General features: G+C 46.2%; 1 protein-coding gene across 4 annotated transcripts in view; it reads left to right on the forward strand.

The window, feature by feature from the left end:
- LOC122424765 (phosphatidate cytidylyltransferase, mitochondrial) overlaps positions 1-22686 on the forward strand; it is a 53130-nt gene that overhangs the window by 28729 nt on the left and 1715 nt on the right. For all 4 annotated transcript variants that reach the window (XM_043442936.1, XM_043442937.1, XM_043442934.1 and 1 more), the window contains 3 exons: positions 5148-5293; positions 14391-14556; positions 15820-15882. In XM_043442936.1, coding sequence (XP_043298871.1) covers positions 5148-5293; positions 14391-14556; positions 15820-15882 — 375 coding nt within the window. The remainder of the gene's footprint in view (positions 1-5147; positions 5294-14390; positions 14557-15819; positions 15883-22686) is intronic.

The raw sequence follows: 22686 nt of genomic DNA on the forward strand, positions 1-22686 counted from the left end.
ATCATGGATGTAAGAGCTAAAACCATAAGACTTTTAGAAGAGTCAGTTTGAGTTATGCAGTGTTTTCTTAAATACAAAGCAAAAGCAACAAAAGAAGAAATAGATGGGACTACATAAAAAGTAAAACTTCTATGCTGCAAACAAAACTGTTAAGAAAGTGAAAAGACAGCCTATGAAATGAAAAGAAATACTTGCAAACCATTTATCTGATAAGGAACTTGTGTCTGGAATATTTAAAGAATTTTTAGAACACAGTAAAAAGACAAGTAACCCAATATAGAAATGGGCAAAGGATTTGAATAGACAGTTTTTTGAGAGGAAGTATACAAATAAGCACATGAAAAGGTGCTTAACATAATTCGTCATTTCTTTGCGACCCTATGGACTCTTCCGTCAATGGAATTCTCCAGGCCAGAATACCGGAGTGGGTAGCCTTTCTCTTCTCCAGAGGATCATCCCAACCCAGGGATCAAATGAACCCAGGTCTCCCGCATTGCAGGTGGATTCTTTACCAGCTGAGCCACAAGGGAAGCCCAAGAATACTGGAGTGGGTAGCCCATCCCTTCTCCAGTGCATCTTCCTGACCCAGGAATCGAACTAGGGTCTCCTGCATTGCAGGCAGATTCTTTACCATCTGAGCTACCAGGGAAGCCCACTTTACATACAAATAGCAGATAAGCACACGAAAAGGTGCTCAGCAGCATTCGTCATGAGACCCCAGTTCACACCCAAAGCCTATGATCAGAATACAGACGAGAACAGGTGTTGCTGAGGCTGTGGAGAAACTGACCTGCATATGTTGCTGAAGGAATGTAAATAATACAGCCACTTTGGAAAAAACAGTCTGGCGGTTCCTCAGAATATTAAACTTAAAGCAACTATGTGACCCAACAGTTCTACTCCTGGGTATCTACTCAAGAGAAATGAAAATATATATCCACACAAAAACTCATATGCAAATGTTCAGGGCAAGGTTATTCATTTAAAAAAAAAGAAAGGCCCCAAAGTAAGAGCGACCCAAATGCCCATCAACTGAGAGATGGGTATATAAAATGTGGTACATCCACCCAGTGGAATATTATTTAGCCATAAACAGGAATAAGACTGATAGGTGCTCCAACATGATGAACTCTGAAAACATGCTAATCAAAAGAGACCCTGTATTGTGCAGTTACACTCATAAGTGTTCAGGGTAGGAAAATCTATATATAGAGAGAAAGTGGATTAGTCTTTGTGTGGGGCTGAGGGTGGAAACAGGGAAGGAAAGTGACTGCTGATGGTAGAGGGTTTCTTTTAGGGAGGCTGAAATGGTCTAAAGTTAGATGGTTGCATAACCCTGTAAATACACTTAAAAAAGATAGAATTATGTGCTTTACATAAGAATTATATGGTATGTGAATTACATGTCAAAAAAAAAGGAAAACCTGTTTAAAATGAATATTACATTGCACATATCAACTTCCAGTTTGAGCTGCTATTCCTGACCACTTCCACATCAGGAGTCCCGGGCAGTAACCTGCTCTGAAATGCCCTGTTTTCATGTCCCTTGCTGCTTGAGGCAGAGTCTGTATCTTTGTATGCCCTGATTCCCACACAGCTCCTGGCACTTAGAAGCCACCCAGGTATTTATTGAACTGAGATGACAGGAGTATGGCAGTTAGTCTAGGAGGGAAAGTTAGCCCGCCAGTGTCATAGAGACCCAGGGCTTCCTGCACCCTCTGCCCTGCCCCTCCCATACACGCATCATGACAGCAGTGATGTCTCCCTCACTGTGGACAGAGCATGCTCTAAAACCTTAATCACGGAAGCCTAAAGGCAGTCTTGGGAGGTTAGCGTGACTGTTACAATCATTTTGCAGAGAAGGAAACTGATTAGCTTAGAAAGGTTAAGTAACTCACCCCCCAGCCACCCAGGGATATGGCCAGACCGGAGAGCCAGGGCCTTTCCACTCACACCCCTATGTTCGTAATAAGGGCCCTGACCGCTGGGGACGTGCTGGAATCATAGAGCAGGCCAGCTCCAGACAGAGCCTCTGAGTTTGTTTTATTCCAGGTCAAGGAGAGATTACCCTTTTGTCTAGCCATTGCATTAGACAGGCTGTTCTCTGGCTTGGGCTTTTAAGAGTTAAACTCCCATAAAATATGAGTCAGCAATCGGTTTTTCTCAATCTCTGTGTTTTGTTGCAAGTGCATCTGCGGAGGTAAGAAAAATTGATTCTTAGGATCAGATGCTGGTTCATGCTGTGCCCACAATTTTATTCACTTTGTTCTGAAGCAGCGGGCGATAAGCCCACTTGCTTGCTGTTCCCCGTGGCTGAGCTGGTTCTGCTGCACAGCAGTTGGAGAAATCCGGTTCGGCAGACATTTATGGATCTGCCTTCATGTGCCAGGCAGCGGGCGAAGAGCTGGGGTCACAGGGACGAACACGCCTTGGTCCCTGTCCCCAGAAATTCCTTAATGTTTCCCAGCTCCTTCCATCGTGGCCGGCAGTTGTTGTTTGGGGAGGGTTTGGATCATTTGCCTTTAAATTTTGGTAAAATATACTCCCTCTCAGAAAGTTACTGTCTAAAATGTAAGAGCTTTTGTTTGTTAAACGGACAGGAGGTGAGGAGGTGGCATAAACATTTAGAACTCGACAGTGGTGCAGACTGATCCTTCAGTTCTGAGCCAGCTGTGTGAGACTCAGAGTTTGATGACAGTTCATCCCTTCAGGGAGAAACAGAAAACATTTATAGGCTCTGAATGAAAGCATGAGGGTATATACACAATTGAAAGTCAACCCAGCTGCCTCTCCATTCACATTTGCTGGGACAGCATGTCTGTGCATCCATGAACTTACTTCAGAACGCTAGAGGTAGTGAGCCAGCGTTACAGAAGTGAGGGAGAGGGGGGAAATTACAGGGGAGAATTGCAGAGTGAAGTGAAGTTAGCACCTGAAATGTCACTGCCCTGATCTGAGAGGTGGCCGGGCCCTGGGCAGGTTGTCGCTCCTTGTCCTCGTCCGTGAGACTGAGGATAATCTGCACCTTCCTCGTGAGGCTTGGCAGCCTTAAACGAGACAGCAGGTGCGGAGCACATGCCTTTAAAGAGCCCGCAGTAAATGTGTCTCTTATTAGAGCAAACATAGCCATTTAAAAACAGTCTTTTGTCTCATTTTTTTTTATAAAGTTGTTTCCTTCTGGTACTTTTGTGTCCTGGCTTCTCAGCTGCACATTATTCCATGGTCATTTTCCATCTTGGTGTGTGGTTCCTGTAACACTTAGTGGGTGAGCCCTGATCCATGGTCAGTGTGGGTGTGCCCCCGGTCTGTGGTTGGTGTGGGTGGTCTGTGTTCGGTGTGGGTGCTCCGTGGTTGGTGTGGGTGCTCCATGGTCAGTGTCGGCACGCCCTGGTTTGTGGTTGGTGTGGGTGGTCCGTGGTTGGTGTGGGTGGTCCGTGGTCCGTGGTTGGTGTGGGTGCACTGCTTCCCTGCTGAGGGACATTTGGTTGCTGCCACGATATCGGTGTTGTAAATCATGCTTCAGTGAACAGTCGTGTGTGTGTGGAGGGTGTTCACTGGCTTCCTGGGAGACCTCAGGCTGGTTCCGTCGTCCCCGTGTCCCTGTCCCCTTCCTGCCATATGGGGAGGGGGCAGTGCCCACCTGAGGGGACGGCCGTGTGGACAGACGAGGTAGGACGATAACCCAGACCCTCAGTGAGCTCACCTCCTGGCCTCGGTTTGGGTTTGGGGCTTGGGGCTCACTCTCCAGAGATGAGGCTTCGTCAGTCACAGCTTCCAGAAGGCCTGCAGCAGTGTACAAAGTCAAGAGCATTACGTGAGAGAACCAGTTTCTCCACCCTCTCACTAGCAGTCATCCTTGTGTGTGATTGTGGAAACAAACAGTGAGAAAACGCTGTCGTCTGTGTTTGAGCAGCTTGTCAGGACAGGACTCACTCGAGCTCGCTGCCCTAACCAGTCCCCACCTCATCTCACAGAGGTCAGGTTCCAGGGGCTGCCTGTGAATCTTTTCCAAAGCTTGTAGTCCCCACACGCTTTCTACTGAATTGCAGTGCGTGTTGGTGCTTTGAAGCTTAAAAATCCAGTGTATTTTATTCCTCACTGAGGTACATACTTACTGTTGGGTATCTGTTAATTTTTCCAACAATTATGGCCTAATGTCGGAGCTGCCCTGTGGGCCCAGCGGCACGCCCCTTCGCTCACCAGAACTCCCTGCTCCAGGGGGGTCCCCTGTATGGGCGACGTGGGCCCTTCTGTTGGGGTGGCGCTCGCTTCTGGGCATGCGCGTAGGCGTGGCTGGCTGTGGGCATGCGCATAAGCGGGACTGGCTTCTGGGCATGCGCAGCTGCCTGTGCGGTGGCTGCTGGCCTCCCAATGGTCGGGCTTGTCCACGGATGACTGACTGCAGGGCCTGCGGCGGTTCCGGACCACTGGATAGCAGGCTGGTGCTGACGGGCTGGACAGACGACGCCAAGATGCCCTGGCCAGCAGCGGAGTAGTCGTGGGCGGAGTGAGCTCCTCAGGAGGGCGGCCATCAGCGCCTCTGTCCCCAGGAGGAGCCCTTGCTGCCTCTAGCTTCTCTAGATCGGCAGTTTACCACTTGCAACTTTTTTAAGTTATATCAGCTTTACAGTTTATCCTAAGTGTAAACTTTGCCTTATCAAGTATAATAAGGTTATTTATATTCACAGAGCACCTCAAAAGCCCTCGTACAAACGCAGCAGGCAGGGCCAAGCTGAGTGAGCAGCACCAAGGACGAGATACACACGACTCCCGTCTCTGATTGGTCACAGGCGGAGTTTTGTTAACAAGATGAAAGTTTATAATAGAGAAGCTTCTGCGTTGGAAAAACAAGTGCATATTAACTCTCAGGGTGACTTCCTTCTGTACTTCAGTATATTTTAACTGGCTGACGGGCTTTGTGATTTGAGAGGCTCTATTTTCCCCCAAGCAAGTGCCTGCATTCCTGGATGCTATGTTCATGTCCTGAAGGTGAAAAAGCCAGTGTTTCGAGTGCGAGATCCTGCCAGGTTAAGCTGGTGCGGTGTCAGCTGGGGGGCTTTGGTTCACAGGTCATTTGGAGGCCTGCAGTCCACAGGGCAGAGTCTGAAGTCGCAGTGCAAAACTGGTTTTGTATTTGTTTTAACCAGGTGACTTTCGGATGGTGGTTGGAGAGGATAAGGCAAAAGTGTTGAATATCGTGAAGCCCAACATGGCCCACTTCCGGGAGCTGTACGGCAGCATTCTGCAGGAGAGCCCCCAGGTGGTGTATAAGGCCCAGCAGGGCAGCCTGGAGGTGAGCGGTCGGAGGGACAGGATGGTCCGTCCTGAGGCAGGAGCCCGTTTAGGGGGAAAGTAGGGTGAGCAGTATGACCAGTGAAGTGATGTATTCATAGAAAGTGCGTTTTGTGTGTAAACATGTTCTCTGTGTATTTGAAATAAGGCTAAAAGGTAACATAAGAAACTGGTGACAGGAGGCTGCCTCTGGAGAAGGGGACTGGGGCTGACATGAGGCCGGGGGTGGGGACCTGTCTTCACCATGTGTGTCTTTTGTGCCATTTGAACTTCTTGCTATGTATATTAATTATTAATCAAACACAAATGAAAACAAACTCTGAAATTACCTTCTTTTTGCCTCCAAACCCATCTGCCTCCTAGAGGTAGTCTTATTAACAGGTTGGTGTGTTTGCTTCCAGATCTCATTGCATGTACTTCTATGTGTATTTGTACATGTATACACATGTATGAAGCAGTTTGGTCTTTTTCATTTGGTTTTATTTTACTTAAATGTATTCATATATGTTATTCTGAAGCTTGTTTTTCCCCCACTTGTTAAATGTATTGTGTCTTGGCACTTTTGACATAGCAGACAAAACTTTCTTTCAAGGCACTTTTCAAAAAAATACTAAGTTTTTTGAAAATAAAAAAGAGCCCCTCCTTTGAGAAATGTAACTTGGATTTAAGACTTTTTAAACTATAAGATTCATGGCTTTTTATCTTTAAGATAACCCCATTCTACTTTTTTAATGCTCTTTTCCAGATAATATGGGCAATTAATACCATGTTGAATAATAAATTAATGGTATTTCTAGAACTGAAAGGAAACTTTATTTTTTTATGTGCCATTTGACCAACTGTGTATCTTTTTGTTAATTAATTTATTTTACTTTACAACATTGTATTGGTTTTGCCATACATTGACTTGAATCCACCATGGGTGTACATGTGTTCCCCATCCTGAACTCCCCTCCCACCTCCCTCCCCATCCCGTCCCTCTGGGTCATCCCAGTGCACCAGCCCCGAGCACCCTGCCTCATGCATCAAACCTGGACTGGCGATTCGTTTCACATATGATAATTTACATGTTTCAATGCCATTCTCCCAGATCATCCCACCCTCACCCTCTCCCCCAGAGTCCAAAAGACTGTTCAATACATCTGTCTATCTTGCTGTCTCGCATTCAGGGTTATCGTTACCATCTTTCTTAATTCCATATATATGCGTTAGTATACTGTATTGGTGTTTTTCTTTCTGGCTTACTTCAGTCTGTATAATGGGCTCCAGTTTCATCCACCTCATTAGAACTGATTGAAATGTATTCTTTTTAATGGCTGAGTAACATTCCATTGTGTATATGTACCACAGCTTTCTTATCCATTCATCTGCCGATGGACATCTAGGTTGCTTCCATGTCCTGGCTGTTATAAACAGTGCTGCGATGAACACTGGGGTACACGTGTCTCTTTCAGATCTGGTTTCCTCAGTGTGTATGCCCAGCAGCGTGAAAGGAGACTTTAAAAAATAGGAATTATTTTAAATGTAGCATTGGAGAATACCATGAATGCCCAGAAAACCCACCACTCAGTTTAACAGCTTTTGCCGTGTTTCCTTTAGATTGAGGTTTTTTGTTTTTAATTTTTACTTTTCTCAAAGTGATGCCTGCACACTTTAGAAACCAGCTGATGCCCCAAGGTTTTGAACAAAAGGCAGCGTCTGTGCTGCACGCCTCCCTGCTTGTCTGCGCTACTCCCAGAGCGACTGCTTTCACCCCCTTCCCTGATTCTCCTGGGGTTTTCTTCCGTATTTACAAGTAACATGATTTGACTGTTGCTTCTTGATTTTTTAAAAAGTTTTGTACTTTTTTTTTGTTACTGTTTTATGGAACATGAGGATTTTTTACTCTCATGCATTCCACCCACACACACACACTCTTTCATGCTCTCTTTTTCTCCCTGTCTCTCCCCACCACCACTCACCTATGCTCCATACATAGTTATTACATGGGCTTCCCAGATGGTTCATCTGGGAAAATGAATCCATCCGCCTGCAATACAGGAGACCCAAGTTCGAGCCCTGGATCAGGAAGATCCCCTGGAGGAGGGCATGGCAGCCCACTCCAGCACTCTTCCCTGCAGAGTCCCATGGACAGAGGATCCTAGACAGCTCTAGTCCATGGAATTGAAAAGAGTTGGACACAACTGAAGTGACTGAGCATGCATGTATGCATAATTATTATATAATTTTAAATTAATAGTCAATATTTATTAGGACAACTGGCTTTCTTCATTGCTGAGATACACTACTGTGAAATTTAGTTTCCAGTACAACTTTGTTTTTCTTGGAGTTAATCAGCCCATTTTTTCCGACTTCCTTGGTTTCTGCGTTGTTGTTGTTCAGTCGCTAAGTCATGTCTGACTCTTTGCAACTCCACGGACCGCAGCACTCCAGGCTTCCCTGCCCTTCACTGTGAGTTTCCGTGAGTGTACTCAAACTCACATGCATTGAGTCAGTGATGCCGTCCAACCATCTCATCCTCTGCTGACCCCTTTCTCCTCCTGCCCTCACTCTTTCCCAGCATCAGAGTCTATTCCAATGAGCCGGCTCTTCGCATCACATGATGAAAGTATTAAAGCTCTAGCTTCAGCATCAGTCCTTCCAATGAATATTCAGGACTAATTTCCTTTAGGATGGACTAGTTTGATCTCCTGGTAGTCCAAGGGACTCTCAAGAGTCTTTGCCAGCACCACAGCTCAAAAGCATCAGTTCTTTGGTGCTCAGCCTTCTTTATGGTCAAACTCTCACATCTCTACATGACTACTGAAAAAGTCATAGCTTTGACTAGATGAACCTTTGTTGGCAAAGTAACGTCTCTGCTTTTTAATATGCTGTCTAGGTTTTGTCATAGCTTTTCTTCCAAGGAGCAAGCGTCTTTTAATCTCATGGCTACCGTCACCATCTGCAGTGATTTTGGAGCCCAAGAAAATAAAAATCTGTCACTGTTTCCATTGTTTCCCTATTTACCAGAAAGTGATGAGATGGGATGCCATGATGTTAGTGCTTTGAATGTTGAATTTTAACCCAGCTTTTTTCACTCTCCTCTTTGACTTTCATCAAAAGACTCTTTAGTTCCTTTTTGCTTTCTGCCATAAGGGTGGTGTCATCTGCATATCTGAGGTTAGTAATATTTCTCCCCGAAATCTTGATTCCAGCTATGATTAATCCAGCCCGGCAATTCGCATGATGTATTCTGCATATAAGTTAAATAAGCAGGGTGACAATATACAGCCTTGATGTACTCCTTTCCCAGTTTTGAACCAATCCATTGGTCCATGTCTGGTTCTAACTGTTGCTTCTTGACCTGCATACAGATTTCTCAGGAAGCAGGTAAGGTGGTCTGGTATTTCCATGTTTAAGAATTTTCCACAGTTTGTTGTGATCCATACAGAGGCTTTAGTGTAGTCAATGGAGCAGAAGTAGATGTTTTTCTGGAACTCTTGCTTTTTCTGTGCTCCAATAGATGTTGACAATTTGATATCTGGTTCTTCTGCCTTTTCTAAATGCAGCTTGGACATCTGGGAGTTCTTGGTTCAGGTACTGTTGAAGCCTCACTTGGAGAATTTTGAGCATTACTTTGCTATTGTGTGAAATGAATACAATTGTGTGATAGTTTGAGCATTCTTTGACATTGCCTTTCTTTGGGATTGGAATGATAACTGACCTTTTCCAGTCCTGTGGCCACTTCTGAGTTTTCCAAATTTGCTGGCATATTGAGTGTAGCACTTTATGAGCATCACCTTTTAGGATTTGAAATAGCTCAGCTGGAATTTCATCACCTTCACTAGCTTTGTTATAATGCGTCCTAAGGCCCACTTGACTTCACATCCAGGATGTCTGACTCTAGGTGAGTGACCACAACATGGTCTGGGTTATCTGGGTTATCTTGGTCATTAAAGCCTTTCTTGTACAGTTCTTCCATGTAATCTTGGCCACCTCTTCTTAATCTCTTCTGCTTCTTCTAGTTCCTTACCATTTCTTTCCTTTATTGTGCCCATTTTTGCATGAAATGTTCCCTTGGTATCTCTAATTTTCTTGGAGAGATTCCTGGTCTTTCCCATTCTGTTGTTTTCCTGTTTCTTTGCATTGATCACTGCGAAAGGCTTTCTTACCTCTCCTTGCTATTCTTTGGAACTGTGCGTTCAGATGGGTGTATCTTTCCCTTTATCTTTTGCCTTTCGCTTCTCTTCTTTTCTCAGCTATTTGTAAGCCCTCCTCAGACAACCATCTTGCTCTGTTGCATTTATTTTTCTTGGGGATAGTTTTGGTTCTTCAGGCACTCTGTCTGTCAGATGTAGTCCCTTAAATCCATTTCTTACTTCCACTGTATAATCATAAAATGATTTGATTTAGGTCATGCCTGAATGGCCTAGTGGTTTTCTCTACTTTCTTCAATTTAAATCTGAATTTTGCATTAACGAGCTGATAATCTGAGCCATAGTCAGCTCCAGGTCTTGTTTTTGCTGACTGTATAGAGCTTCTTCATCTTTGGCTACAAAGAATATAATCCATCTGACTTCAGTATTGACGGTCTGGTGATGTCCATGTGTAGAGTCGTCTCTTGTTTGCTGGAAGAGGGTGTTTGCCATGACCAGTGCGTTCTTTGGCAGAACTCTGTTAGCCTTTGCCCTGCTCCATTCTGTGCTCCAAGGCCACACTTGCTGTTACTCCAGCTGTCTCCTGCCTTCCTACCTTTGCATTCCAGTCCCCTGTGATGGAAAGGGCATTTTCTTTTGGTGTTGGTTCTAGAAGGTCTTGTATTTTGTACATACCTGTAACTAATTCACCCCCAAACTCTCCTACAAATCTATGAAACACCTTACGTTGTAGACAAACAGATCGGGTGCTCTCTCTGTTTCTTACTTTTCCTGGGGGCATTCTTCCTGGAGACCTGTGTGCCCTGTTCCTTCCGTGACGGGCTGTTTTCTAGACAAGCTGCACAGCTCTTCTCCAGAGCTTTGTTTCATTGTCACCTGGGAATTTCTTCCCCTCTCCTTTGGCTAATTTTTGGTTTTCTTGAACTTTTCCTCTTTCACAGTGTATACTTATAAGTACTAAAATGTGTACTTGGTGAAGGAGGTAAATTTTTTGAGATTCTGTACATCTGCAAATTCTACCCTTTAACTGATGGTTGGGTTTAGGTTAGACATCAAATTCTAGGCTGGAAGTAATTTTCCCTCAGAAGTTTTTTTAAGTTATGGCTTTATTTCTTCTGGTTTCTTCTGTTGCACTAAAAAATCCAACAGGGACTTCCTTAGTGGTCCCCTGGTTAAAAATCACCTTGCAATGCAGAGATTTGACACTACATGGATTTGGCCCCTGGTTGGGGAACTAGGGTCCCACATGCTGTGGGGCACAGCCAAAATATTAAAAAAAGAAAGAAAGGTCCAACAGTCTTCAGATTCCCTATCCTTTTGTTGTAATCTTTTTTATCTCTCTGATAATACTTAGTATTTTTTCCTTTTTTCCCAGTATTCTTAAATTTCATGATGATTTGCCTTTGCCTTGTGTATGTTTTTTCATCATTATTGCTATCATTGTGTTTTGCCCGGTCACACCATGCATCTTACGGGTGTGTTCCCTGACCAGGGATGGAACCTGTGCCCCCTGCAGTGGAAGTGTACTCACCACTGAGCCATCAGGAAATTCCCATGGTTTTTATATATTATTCTGGCACTTCATGACTCTGTTCTGGACACACACGGTGTTCAGTTCTAGGAAATCATTTTTTCATTTCTGTAATGAAATTCTCTTCTACCATTCCTTCATATCCATTGTCTTCATTTTATTCTAGAATTCCTATTAGTTGTTGGACCTCCTTGTTTGGTTGTTTTTCCCCCTCATTCCTGTTTCTTTAGTTTTTTTGTTCTGCTTTCCAGAATAATTTTTTGAATTGATCTTCCAACACACCTGTGGAATTTTTATTTCCCTCTAAATGTTTTTTCATATATATATATAGAGAGAGAGCGCAAAAAAAAAAAAAAGAGCGCACGTGCGTGCGCGCGCATCCTATTCTTGTTGTATGTCTGCATTATCTTTCCTCGAAACCTGAAGAGGCCTGTCAGCACAATTCTTTCTTCGTGGTGAGAGGTAGAGATTTCCTCAGTTGATCTTTACTTTGGAGAGGATGTCCCAGCATGCTCCAGATCTCTTGATCCCTAAAAACTTCCCTGCTGCGTTGGGCTCTTCAGACTTCATGGAGTTTATCTTTTACCCTCTGGAGTGCATACGTCTACCAAGGCTGCCCGTGTCCTTGCCCCTTACTGCTCTCCAGCTGACAGTAGCAGCATGTCGTTGATGCAGTGGACCAACATGAGGTCACACAAAATAATGAGCTCACTCCATTGCGAGGGTCGGCAGCTTTGAAATTTGCAGGTCAAGCCGGAGACCCAGGGAGGAGTCTGCTGTTCTCTTGAGTCCAAGGGCAGTCTGGAGGCAGACCTTCTTCTGCCTCAGGAAACTTTAGTCTTTCTTCACAAGGTCTTCAACTGACAGGATGAGCTGTGTCCGCATTAAAAGGGGTCTTCTGCTATTCAGTGTCTACTGACTTAAATGTGAATTACATCTAAAAAGATGCCTTTACAGTTACATCTGGACTAAAGTTTGACCAAGCAACTGGGCCCTATAGCCCAGCCAAGTTGACGTATACAGTGAAACATCACGCCCTGCATCCTTTAGGTCTACATGTGACATCAGTCTCTGCCATTTCTCCTGGGGCATGGTTTTCTTTCTTCATTGCTCTTTTGGCCAGAGGGTGAGAATGGCAGCTTCAGAGGCTTCCACCTGGCCTTCTCCATCAGGACTACGCTCCAATATGCCATCTGAAGAGTATGCTTTCTAGGACTGCTCTTGGTACCAATTGTGTAGGATCAGGATTGGGGAGTTTTGAAACAAAGACATCATCTGACTGATCAGGTGCTGGCACTGTGGAACTTGATGGCCCTTCTGAGCTGTCCCTACTCGGAGGAAGGAGGCCAGGCCTTCATATCCCTGCATTTTCCAGTCTTTGGAAACAGACAGCTCCCCTGGCTACAGCTCCTGAAGCCAGTCCTGGGAGGGACTCTGAGAGAGGGAGTCAGCCAAACCAGCAGGTAGTGGAATGAGTACCTTGGCCCTGAAGCAGGATCTGATTGGTGCAACACAGCAGTCGCTGTTATATGACGGTATCTGCTTTTTAAAAACATCAGCCTTGTTGAGATATAATTTACATGGCATAAAATTTGGTGGTTTTTAGTTTCTTCACAGAGGTGTGCAACCACCACTACTATCTGATTTTAGGATATTTTCATCACTCCGTAAAGAAACTCCATTGCCACTAGCAGTCCCTAGCTTCCCTCCCCCAGGCAGCCACTGAGCTACTTTCTGCTCCATGGATTTGCCTGTTCCAGACACTTCTGTACATGGAGTGATACAACAGGTGGTCTGTTCCATATCTGCTGTTAAAATGCAATGTGACTCATAATTTAACTGAATGCTTTCACATTCGTGTTTTAATGCGAACTGAAGAGTAAGGGTGATTAGAATTTTGCAGCTTCTTTGAACATGTCACCTAATATTTTGTTTTTAAACATACTTTCAAACAGAAACTTCAGTGCATTTGTTTCTTCAAGAGAAAGCAGTGGCAAATACTATTTCCTGATTCCTCATATTACTCAAGCCATTTTGGCATCTCTAAAATTCCTGGAAGTTTCATAGGTAAAGACTTACAGAAATATAAGATCCTATTGACTAATCTCAATAGTCGGCCCCAAAATATGAGTCTATAAATGTCATTTCTAGCATATTTTACAGAATATTCACATTTTGGGGTCATTTATCTAGCGAAAGATAAGTGGAGATTGAACCCTGTGAATTTAGGAACATCTCAATGATTAAGATGAAACATTTAGGTTAAAGAAACCCTTCACCTTAGCGGAGCCTCTAATTAATAGCATTTTGTTCTTTTCTGCAAAGACTTTATAGATAAAACTAGAAAATCCAGACATTAGACATGTGCTCAATAAATATTTATTTAATGAAAAAAATGGTAGAATGCATGAATTCTGATTATTAAGAAGGATGGTTATATCTGAAAAATCTGAATCTAAAATTGAATACATTCTTTTGTCTAATTTTGTTTCTTACCATTCTCTTCAAGTTGAAACCTAAACACTTGTTAAAAGAACATAGGACATTGTTACTGGGAGAACAACGTGATGAGCTGTTGAGGGCACTGATACGGCTTCTCACCTTGCAGGCAGTCGATGTTTATGCGATTTTGGAAAAATTTAGTTCCATGAAGTATGTTAGACTAGGAGTTAGGGAAGCTGGGTGTGGACCCAGCTTTGTGGCTAAATTTTGATCTGAAGGTGTCCAAGTAAAGTCTAATGCATAGTTTTACTTATGTTTTATTTCTGTGTTTATCTTTAAACTTGATATATTTTAGAATACATTAGGAACAAAAACCATTGGTGTAACTTACTGTTGTTTAAGAAATAATGACAACTAAGATTTATTGGTACAGTTATTCATTCCCTTATTCAGCCACTGTTTTTTCAGTACCTACTATGTGCCAAGGGATTAAAGGTGAAGAAAATAAAGGTTGGTCTCTGTCATCAGTTTATTCCTCCAGTTCAGACAGGAAACACAAGTTCAGATCCCACTCTCTGACTGGCTGTGTGATCCTGGCCATGTTACTCTGTGTCCCTATGTTTAAAATGAGTGCCTGATTTGCTGGGGTGTCAGTTTTACCTGAATCTTCATTTTCCTTAACTACTGGATTTAGGGCAAATAAAAAAATTTTTTGAACTGAGAGTCACAAATCGATTCTTGAAAGAAATTTCTATTCTTAGGTACAAACAGAATATTATAGGAAAAGAATTGGCTTGTTTGAAGGAACTGAGACTCCTAAACATGTAGGCATTCGGTTTCAGAAAGGAGAAAGTCTCCTTAGCACACTGGCTAGTCTGGAACGTGAGTTCACATTCGCTTGTGTGGTTTTAAGGAGAAGCCTTGTGTCTTTTGAATATTTATAGCAGTCAAAGCACTTCCATAGACATCAACTTTTTTTTTTCCCTTAGATCGATAAAAGCCCAGAAGGACAATTCACTCAGCTAATGACATTGCCCAAAACCTTACAGCAGCAAATAAATCATATTATGGACCCTCCTGGAAAAAACAGAGATGTGGAAGAGACTTTATTCCAAGTTGCTCATGACCCCGACTGTGGCGATGTGGTGCGTCTAGGTACGTGCATGAATCTGACAGGGAGGAAGTGCTGACCGGGGGTAGGGGGAGGAGGGACGCAAACTTTGTGGCTGAGATGGGTTCTTTCTTCTTTCTAGCCTAGAGATGGAGAGAGAGACTGCCTCTAGGAAAAAGAAAGCGCTGACAGTCTGGGGGTTTTCCCAGCCTAAATTCTCATTCGTTTGAAGTAGGGTGCTGAAATTCCTTCTATTTTCAGATCCCTGGGTCCTAAATCACTGTCAGAGAGGAAAATAATGATTCTTTTGGTCCAAAAGCATAACTTTCAGGAGTTACTGCAAAGACGTGGCTTTGTTCTCCATGGTGGTCTGAGGAAGGAGGAGACTGGTGACGTTTTTAATGCTCTTGTGACATCAAGAACACCGCTCTCCTGGGCCCATGCCCCCTTGGTGTGTCTCGTGTGCATGCACTCGATCCAGCACCCAAAACTTTTCACACGTTATCCCCAGTATGTCCCCAAATCCTCCCGAGGGTGAACCCCAGATCTGAGCCTGAGCCTCAGAGGTTCACTGACTTTTGAGGTGTTTGAGGTGTTACAGGTATTTACAGGTTCAGACAGTAAGGAAATGGTCATGGGAATTGGCTCACCCTTTTCCACTGAGCTTCCTCAGGGAGCAGCCGGCCCTGGAAGGACGCGGGTCACCATGGTGGTGCTGCGAGGCGAGGCCCGCCCGGCGGGCAGAATGTGCTTAGGGCGCCAGGCACCTCTCCTGAAGATACACGTGGAGGCCCGACTCCAGTTGTTTTTCTTTCTGATGTGGTGCTGGTCACAGAGTGGACTCTCCTGCCTTTCTGAGGGCCTGAAGGACCCCTCGCTGTCCTCACCGGGGAGTGCTCGTGGTTGCAGGATGAGCTGCCTGCTACGCGGAAACGTGTGGTGTTTGGTGTTTGTTTTCTCCCTCCAATCTTCTCACATCTTGGAATTGAGAGCCAGCAGGCTTAAGCAGGTTTAAAGTGAAAAAATGCCCTTCGAGGGTCACCTAAGCCCTCCTCCCTGTGGGTTGTAGGATGAGGCGGTCCAGACCCAGAGGGGCGCTCATTTGCTTGGGTTCACACAGCCGGCAGCTCGGGCCTCCTGGCTGTCCGTCCTGATAACCCTTCTCCTTAGCCGCTCTGACACCGGGACAGAGGTCGAGTTGCTGGTGTTACTGGATAGCTGGAATGAATATTGAGTTTCAAGTTTTCACAGTGTTAAGATGACTAACATCTGGCCTTTTTGGCATCGTTGCTGGTTTTTCCTCACAGGGCTTGCAGCCATCGTGAGACCTTCCAGCATCAGACAGAGCACCAAAGGCGTTCTCACAGCCGGTAAGGATTTTAAATGCACACCTCACACCTGCTGGCCTGTGCTCCGGGCCAAAGTGTAACGCTTTATCTGCATCCTTCAAGCACTTGTCAGACGCTGAATTTTGCTGGTCCTAGCCTAGGACCCGGCAGTGACATACAGACAGGCAGACGCTGCTGTAACCTAGGGGCCTGAGGTGCTGCGGGAAGCCTTGGCTGCCCAGGTACTCCACAGTGCAGGGTTTCCCTGGAGTTGTTTTGTCTCTGAAAGTTACTCATGCCGTTGTTGCACGAACAGCAGTACTTTGCCCTGCCCCAGCTGTTCCTCTCCAAAGACAACCCCTGCGACTCTCCTGCTGGTTTATTTATGTTTTCACTGCTGGTTCTCTGGATAATGAGCTGGTATTGCTGCTTCTCCTTTTTAATTTTAGGCAGCATCTATGAATTCAGCTACCCCACCACACACACACACAGACACACGTACACGTCTGTACATCAGTACGTCCGTCCATCCATCCATCCATCCCTCTCTCTGTGCTCAGTGGTCGTGTCGTAGCTTTGACCAAGTCTTCCTGTTGCCATTGTTGGCTGTGTTACTGTGACTCATCGCTGAGCTGCCTGATAGACTTTTCCTTCCCTGCACAACTTTCTTTTCCCATGGAGTTGTCATCACCTGTCTCGTGGGAGAGACCCTTGTGTCTCACGTCCCTGATTCTCGTGGTGCACAGCCTCACTTTGGTGAAGCACACCGCGCAGGCACTTTCTGGGACGGGGTGCCTGGCAGGCAGATTTGGAGCCCATGTGTGGCCAGGTCTGTCTTTAGTCACCCTCCCACCTGACTGAGACTTAGGCTGGCAGGTGATTAGAAGTGATTGTCCTTTAGAATTCTGGTATCACTGCTCTGGCTATCTTCTCACTTCTCCGATTGCTGTTGAGGTCCACAGCCATTCTGATTCTTAATCCTTTGTGTGTGCTCTTTCTTGAAGCCTTTTAGGTCTTCTTTTTCCCCCAGGGCTCTGAGGTTTCTCAGTGGTATATTTTGATGTGAGTCTGTTTTTATCTGTTATACTGGATACTTCTTGCCCACTTTGGAAACTCAGAGTATAAGAATATAGGAAAAAATGTATTGTATTCTTTCTTCCCATCTGTTTTCTCTCTTCTCTTGCTGGAACTCCTTTTACTCAAATATTGGACTTCTGAGACGAGTCCTTTGGTTTTTTTCTTTTTTTAATCTGTTTGTTCTTTTGCTTTGCTTTCTCAACTATAGTTTCCAGCTTTTCTATTCTTGTTTTATTTTTGCTATTTTAATTTCTAGTATCTCTACTTTTTTTTTGTTCTCTGAATATTCCTTTTTTTAAAATTTAAAACATCCTGTTTTTGCTTTATGGGCTTAAGTATTTGAACGTATCTTTGGATATTGTCAGATTGCCAAAGTGGTTTACCAGTTAACCTTCACACTGCGGTAAATGAAAATTCTTCTTCCCCATTCTTTCTGACACTTTGTGTTGTCAGATGCCAGACTTTTCTCACTCTTTATGCAGCCATCCACCTAGCGTCCCTCAGGGGCTCACCACGCAGGATGCTACAAGGTGAACAGACAGTGTCCTGCCTTCAGGGGCTTCGCCCTCCAAGAGGAGACAGACACGCGTCGGGGCCCACAGTGCAGGGGAGAAGTGCACAGGGAGCCTGCAGGGGGCGTGACCGTCCAGCCTGAGTCTCACCCCTGGGTGGGGGTTGCCAGGCGGGCACGCTCGCGCCGCCTCACGCCTCACCCCAGCAGCCTGGGGACACAGCCAAGCTCCATCCTCCTGAATCTTCGGGAAGGTTCAGCCCGTCAGCAGAGGTTTAGTATCTCAGGTGCCAGATCCACTCAGCTGAAGACCTTCCTGCCACGCAGGGGTGCGTGGCTTTGCGTTTCCAATCAGAATATTTATTTGATCTGTTTTCTTGCTGATTCATCCTGGCCGGGCTGGAGTTGAGGTGCTTCCCTTTGTGTGGGTGGCTCCGGCTCTCACTCTGTGTTTTGCGTGGTTGCAGCTCCCTCACTGTGGTCCTCCTTGGGTGACACTGGGTGCTTTGGCTTTTTATTTTTGGCTTCCTGTGCTATAAGGAACTACTGGATTTACTCTTTTTTTTTTTTTTTTTAGTCATGATAATGGTGGTGTTATGGGGTTAAACAATCATTTTCTTTAGAAATACATACTAAGGGACTTCCCTGGTGGTCAAGTGGCTGAGACTCTGTGCTCCCAATGCCAGAGGCCCAGGTTCGCTTCTTAGGGAACTAGATCCCACATGCTGCAACTAAAGATTCTGCATGCCACAACTGAGGCTCCTGTGCAGCCAAATAAATAAATCTTTCTTAAGAAAAGAAATGCATACTAAAATATTTGCAGATAAAATGACAATGTCTGAGATTCGCTTCAGAAGAAAACATGTTTGGGCTGAGTCCCATTGCTGTCCACCTGAAACTCTCACAGCCTTGTTAATTAATCGGCTGTGCTCAACTATAAAATGAAAAGGTGAAAAAAGGAAAGAAAACACGTTGGAAGGAAGTGAGCATGGGTGGGCTGGTAACTCGAGATTGGCTATGAGTTGATACGTTGTTGAAGTTGGGTGAAGATACTTGCGAGCTTATTATGCTATCTTGAATTTATCTCTAATAAAAGGTTTTTAAAAATCCATCCTCATCATCTCTAGACCCTTGAGCCTGAAATGACTCTTGGGTCCTCTTTCTGCCTGTTCTTCCTGGTCGCCAGCAGAGGGCAGTAGATATCCCCTCACGGCTCCCGAGCCCAGATGGCCACTGGCTGCGTGCTCAGTGCTGCTCCCCGACAGCTCCCTGGGCTCGCTGCTTGCCCGCCTCTCCCTCTGAAGGCGCCTGCTTGGGTTGTGGAAGCAGAGTGACAGCACGTCTGCAGCCTGCACTGAGGCCGCCGGCACTGTGAGACGTGGTGTGCGCTCCTTCACACTCTCCGGGTTTGCGTCCCCTGGGCCCTGCTCATCTGGTTTATGATGGTGGAGGGCCGTGCTGAAGGCGGCCCAGGCCAAGGGCAGGGCTTTGTGAGCCCCAGAGACTCGGGTTCAAATCCCAGCTTAACTGCTGTGTCTTGGGTAAGTTGCTCATTTTTCTGAGTTTTCATTTCATAGGGACAATTATTCTTGTCTCACTGGGTTGTGAAAACTCTTAGGACATAAAAGTGTCTATCATGGCTGCTGGGCTTTCCCCTTTGGTCTCATTACCAAGAAGTTCCCTGAGCTCTGTTTAGAACGAGCCCCATCGCACTGTCACGTTCAGCTAGCATTTGTCCCTTCCCAGGTCCCCAGTTGGAGCAAACTAGCAGCCTTAGGCCCCAAATGGCTGATTTGCTCTTTCCCTGTCCTCTGACTTCACAGCAAGCTGCAGAACCCCCAGCCCCAGCGCTGCTCTTAGAAGTCTTCTTGCTGTCATCATCACGGCTGTCATTCCTCCTGGCTTTTCTGGGTCCCTCTTCTGGAACCCTCTGGAGTCCTGCCTCTGTGCAGTCTTCAGCCAGTGGACCTGTCACCTTCCTTTGTAGCCATTACCACTCCTCCCCTCTGCAAGTAAGAAGGAAGGGTCTCCCTAGCTCATGAAGAACTTCTATATTCCGGTACTGTTAAAGTCAAGGAGAGCTAAGCTACGGTTGCTCAGAAGACATTGGCTTGAAGTTGTGGTTCATGCCTTTGCTCTGTAACCTTGGGATATCAACCAGCCCTTCTTCCTTGAAATGGAGGAGATGCTAATATGCAGCTTATGGTTTTCTGGGAGCACCCAGTATGTCCTTTATAAAGCGTTAGTAGGTGCTGTATAAACTTGAGTGAGTCTGGATCTGAGTATCACTTTCTTCCTAGACAAGGTGGAAAAAAGCCAGGAGTCCATGGCAGCAGGGAGGGCACCCTTTCCAGTGGGCTGTGATGGGTGACGTGGCAGGTGTCCCGTGTCGTCTGGCCCTCCGTCTGTGTTAGTGCTCTGAAATTCCCCTACCATCAGATACCTCCATGCTCCAGGGTGAGCACAGAACTACTTACAAAACCACACACTTTCTTCCCCTTTAGCCTGGGAGTTGGTTACTGGGGAAGTAACGCTGACTTCTTGGACTGTGCTGTTAGTGGAGTGGCCCGATTCTCTTAAAGGTCTCAGGGCAGTAGCTCGGGGCAGTGGACACTGTTGAGTCCCCCGCTCCTGGCCGGCTCCTCCCTTCACTGCAGCAACAGATGGTATCGCAGCTCAACCTGCTAACAGGAGCCGCAGCCGCTCATGTTTCTAACCTGCGTAGAGGGAGGTGGAACTGTTTGGGCTGGAGCTGGGGGCTTGGAGAGAAATGGGTCTGGGGTTAGTAGTTTTGACTGAGAAACAAGCTGGAGCCAGACAGCGGAAATCCCTTAAAAGTCTGAAAGGGAATCGAGAGTTTCAGTGAAGGCGGAGGGAGGCCGCTGAAGGATCGTCGGAAGACTGCTGCAGCAGGAGACTGGAGAGCAGCTCCGAGGGATGTGCCGCTGTGGCTTGGGAAAGCGGTCAGCCCAGCCGCAGCCAGCCCGGCGAGGAGGCAGGCCCTGACCCGGGGCTGCGGGGAGAGGCAGAGGGGCAGGCAGGGCCTAGACGGCATCGGGAGGGGGCCCAGCTCCTGGGCTTACGACTGGCGAAGTGGGAGATGGAGGCGCCCTTCCTGGAGGTCAGGGAACACAGGAGAGCATGGCAAGTTTAATTTTCAAAATCTCTTGCTTTATTTTTCCCCCCCGTCTGATTTTCTGATCTATTAGAACTCATTTGCGGGTCAAATACCTACTTAACCTCTGTAGCTTCAAAAGATTCAGATTTCACAAAACAGGTTTAGTCTTGTTCATAAAAGGAATCCAACATGCCTCGCGTTTGTCCTCACCAGCCCTTTCCTGAACGTGATGGAAGGATCACTGACTCTACTCTCCTTCTCATGTCTTATAACTAAACATTTTATCCCCATATTTTGGTGCCTCCATATCTCAGTAAGAAGAACTTATTATTTCAATAAAAAGAATAAGAATGAAGGTTGTTCTGGTGATGTATTTATCATTTAAACCTGAACGTTTTAAAAATAAAACCACCTCAGAAGAGATTTTATTTTTTTGGTAGAAGTAGGTGACTGTGTTTGGAAATTAATTGCAAGAATGTTGAGGGCCTGTTGATTTTCTCTCCTGTAGATCTGAAATACAGAATTATAGGAAGGTGACCCCTCTCACAACCTGGTCTCATCTCTGCCTCACATTGTTTCCTGGAGAATTTTGTTGGTCACTGGACTCGTCAGTTTAAGGTTGTGTAGGAAATTCATGGTCTTACACCTGTGGTGATTTTGCTGTAGGTCACATGAAGCAGGCTGGAAGTCAATAGAAGGAAAACCTTAGGAGCCATATGTTGGGGTAGATTTCCGTTGGCTTTCAAAACTAAATCCTGACTTCGGATCCTAATCCAAGTTTATTATGACCAGCTTTAGGTGAATAAGGAGCTGCCTGATTTAGAGGAGGTGACTGAGGAGACCTGCATCTCTATCCCCTGGGGAGGGAGCAGAGTCGGGGTGTTTCCAGTTTGGGGCTGTTTTCAAGGAGTCCTGCTCGGCATGTTTTGGCACCTGTCTTTGGGTGAGCAAAGGTGTGCTTTTCTGTTAGCTTTCTTCTTAGGGGTGGAATTGAAAAAATGAAAGTGTCAGTCGCTCAGTCGTGTCTGCCTCTTGTGGCCCCATGGACTGTAGCCTGTCAGGCTCCTCTGGCAACGGGATTCTCCAGGCCAGAACACTGCAGTGGGTTGCTGCTTCCTTCTCCAGAGGGTCTTCCCGACCTAGGGATCGAACCCAGGTCTCCTGCATTGCAGGCAGATTCCTCACCGTGTGGGCCACCAGAGGTGGAATTACTGGGTCATAAAGTGTGAGCATGTCGGTGGTAGACACTGACTAACCAGTGTCCCGGGCCCCTCCCGCTGCAGAGTCCTGCCTCAGAGCCCCTGGGGCCCGCTGCGGAGCCCTGCCTCAGAGCCCCGGGGGCCCGCTGCGGAGCCCTGCCTCAGAGCCCCGGGGGCCCGCTGCTGAGCCCTGCCTCAGAGCCCCTGGGGCCCGCTGCGGAGCCCTGCCTCAGAGCCCCGGGGGCCCGCTGCGGAGCCCTGCCTCAGAGCCCCGGGGGCCCGCTGCGGAGTCCTGCCTCAGAGCCCCGGGGGCCAGGCTTGGTGGTGTGCCCTGTTCATGCTCAGCCCTCTGGGAGGTGAGTGGGTGGGTCGCGTTGGAGTTTTCACTTACACTTTCCTGATGACCAGTAAGTCTGGGTGTGTGTTCGCATGCTTACATGGGTGTCCTCTTTTGTGAAGTATCTGTTCTGCTTTTGTGCATTTTTCTGTCGAGTTGTCTGCCTTTCCTTCTCTGCACTGAATTCTCTGCATAGTCTGGGTACAGGTCCTTCCCTGGACACGTGGAATGCTAGACTGGCCCACTCTGGGGCCTGTCATCTCACTGTCTCACTGGTGTCCTTTGATGAGCAGCCCTTAATCTTACTCGGTCCAGTTTTTCAGTTTTGTCCTTTAAGGTTGGCAGCCTTTCACATCTTGTTTAGGAAATGTTGCCCCTCCAGGTTCATGAAGTTTAGTCCCTCACCTTGGTGGCAACTGGAATATTAAGGTGAAAAAGATCCCTCACTCTGATCTCTTGGATCTTACCCATCTGCACAGCCTGGCTCCCTGGGAGAATCTGACTAAAACTCCAGGCTGTCTGCACAGACAGGCATACAGAGACACCTCCCTGTGACTTCAGAGAGTTCTCAGACTGGCCTCGAAGCCTGTCCGTGGGCGCCTTG

This window comes from Cervus canadensis, chromosome 22 (genome assembly GCF_019320065.1).
Source record: "Cervus canadensis isolate Bull #8, Minnesota chromosome 22, ASM1932006v1, whole genome shotgun sequence".
In the NCBI taxonomy this organism is placed as follows: Eukaryota; Metazoa; Chordata; class Mammalia; order Artiodactyla; family Cervidae; genus Cervus; species Cervus canadensis.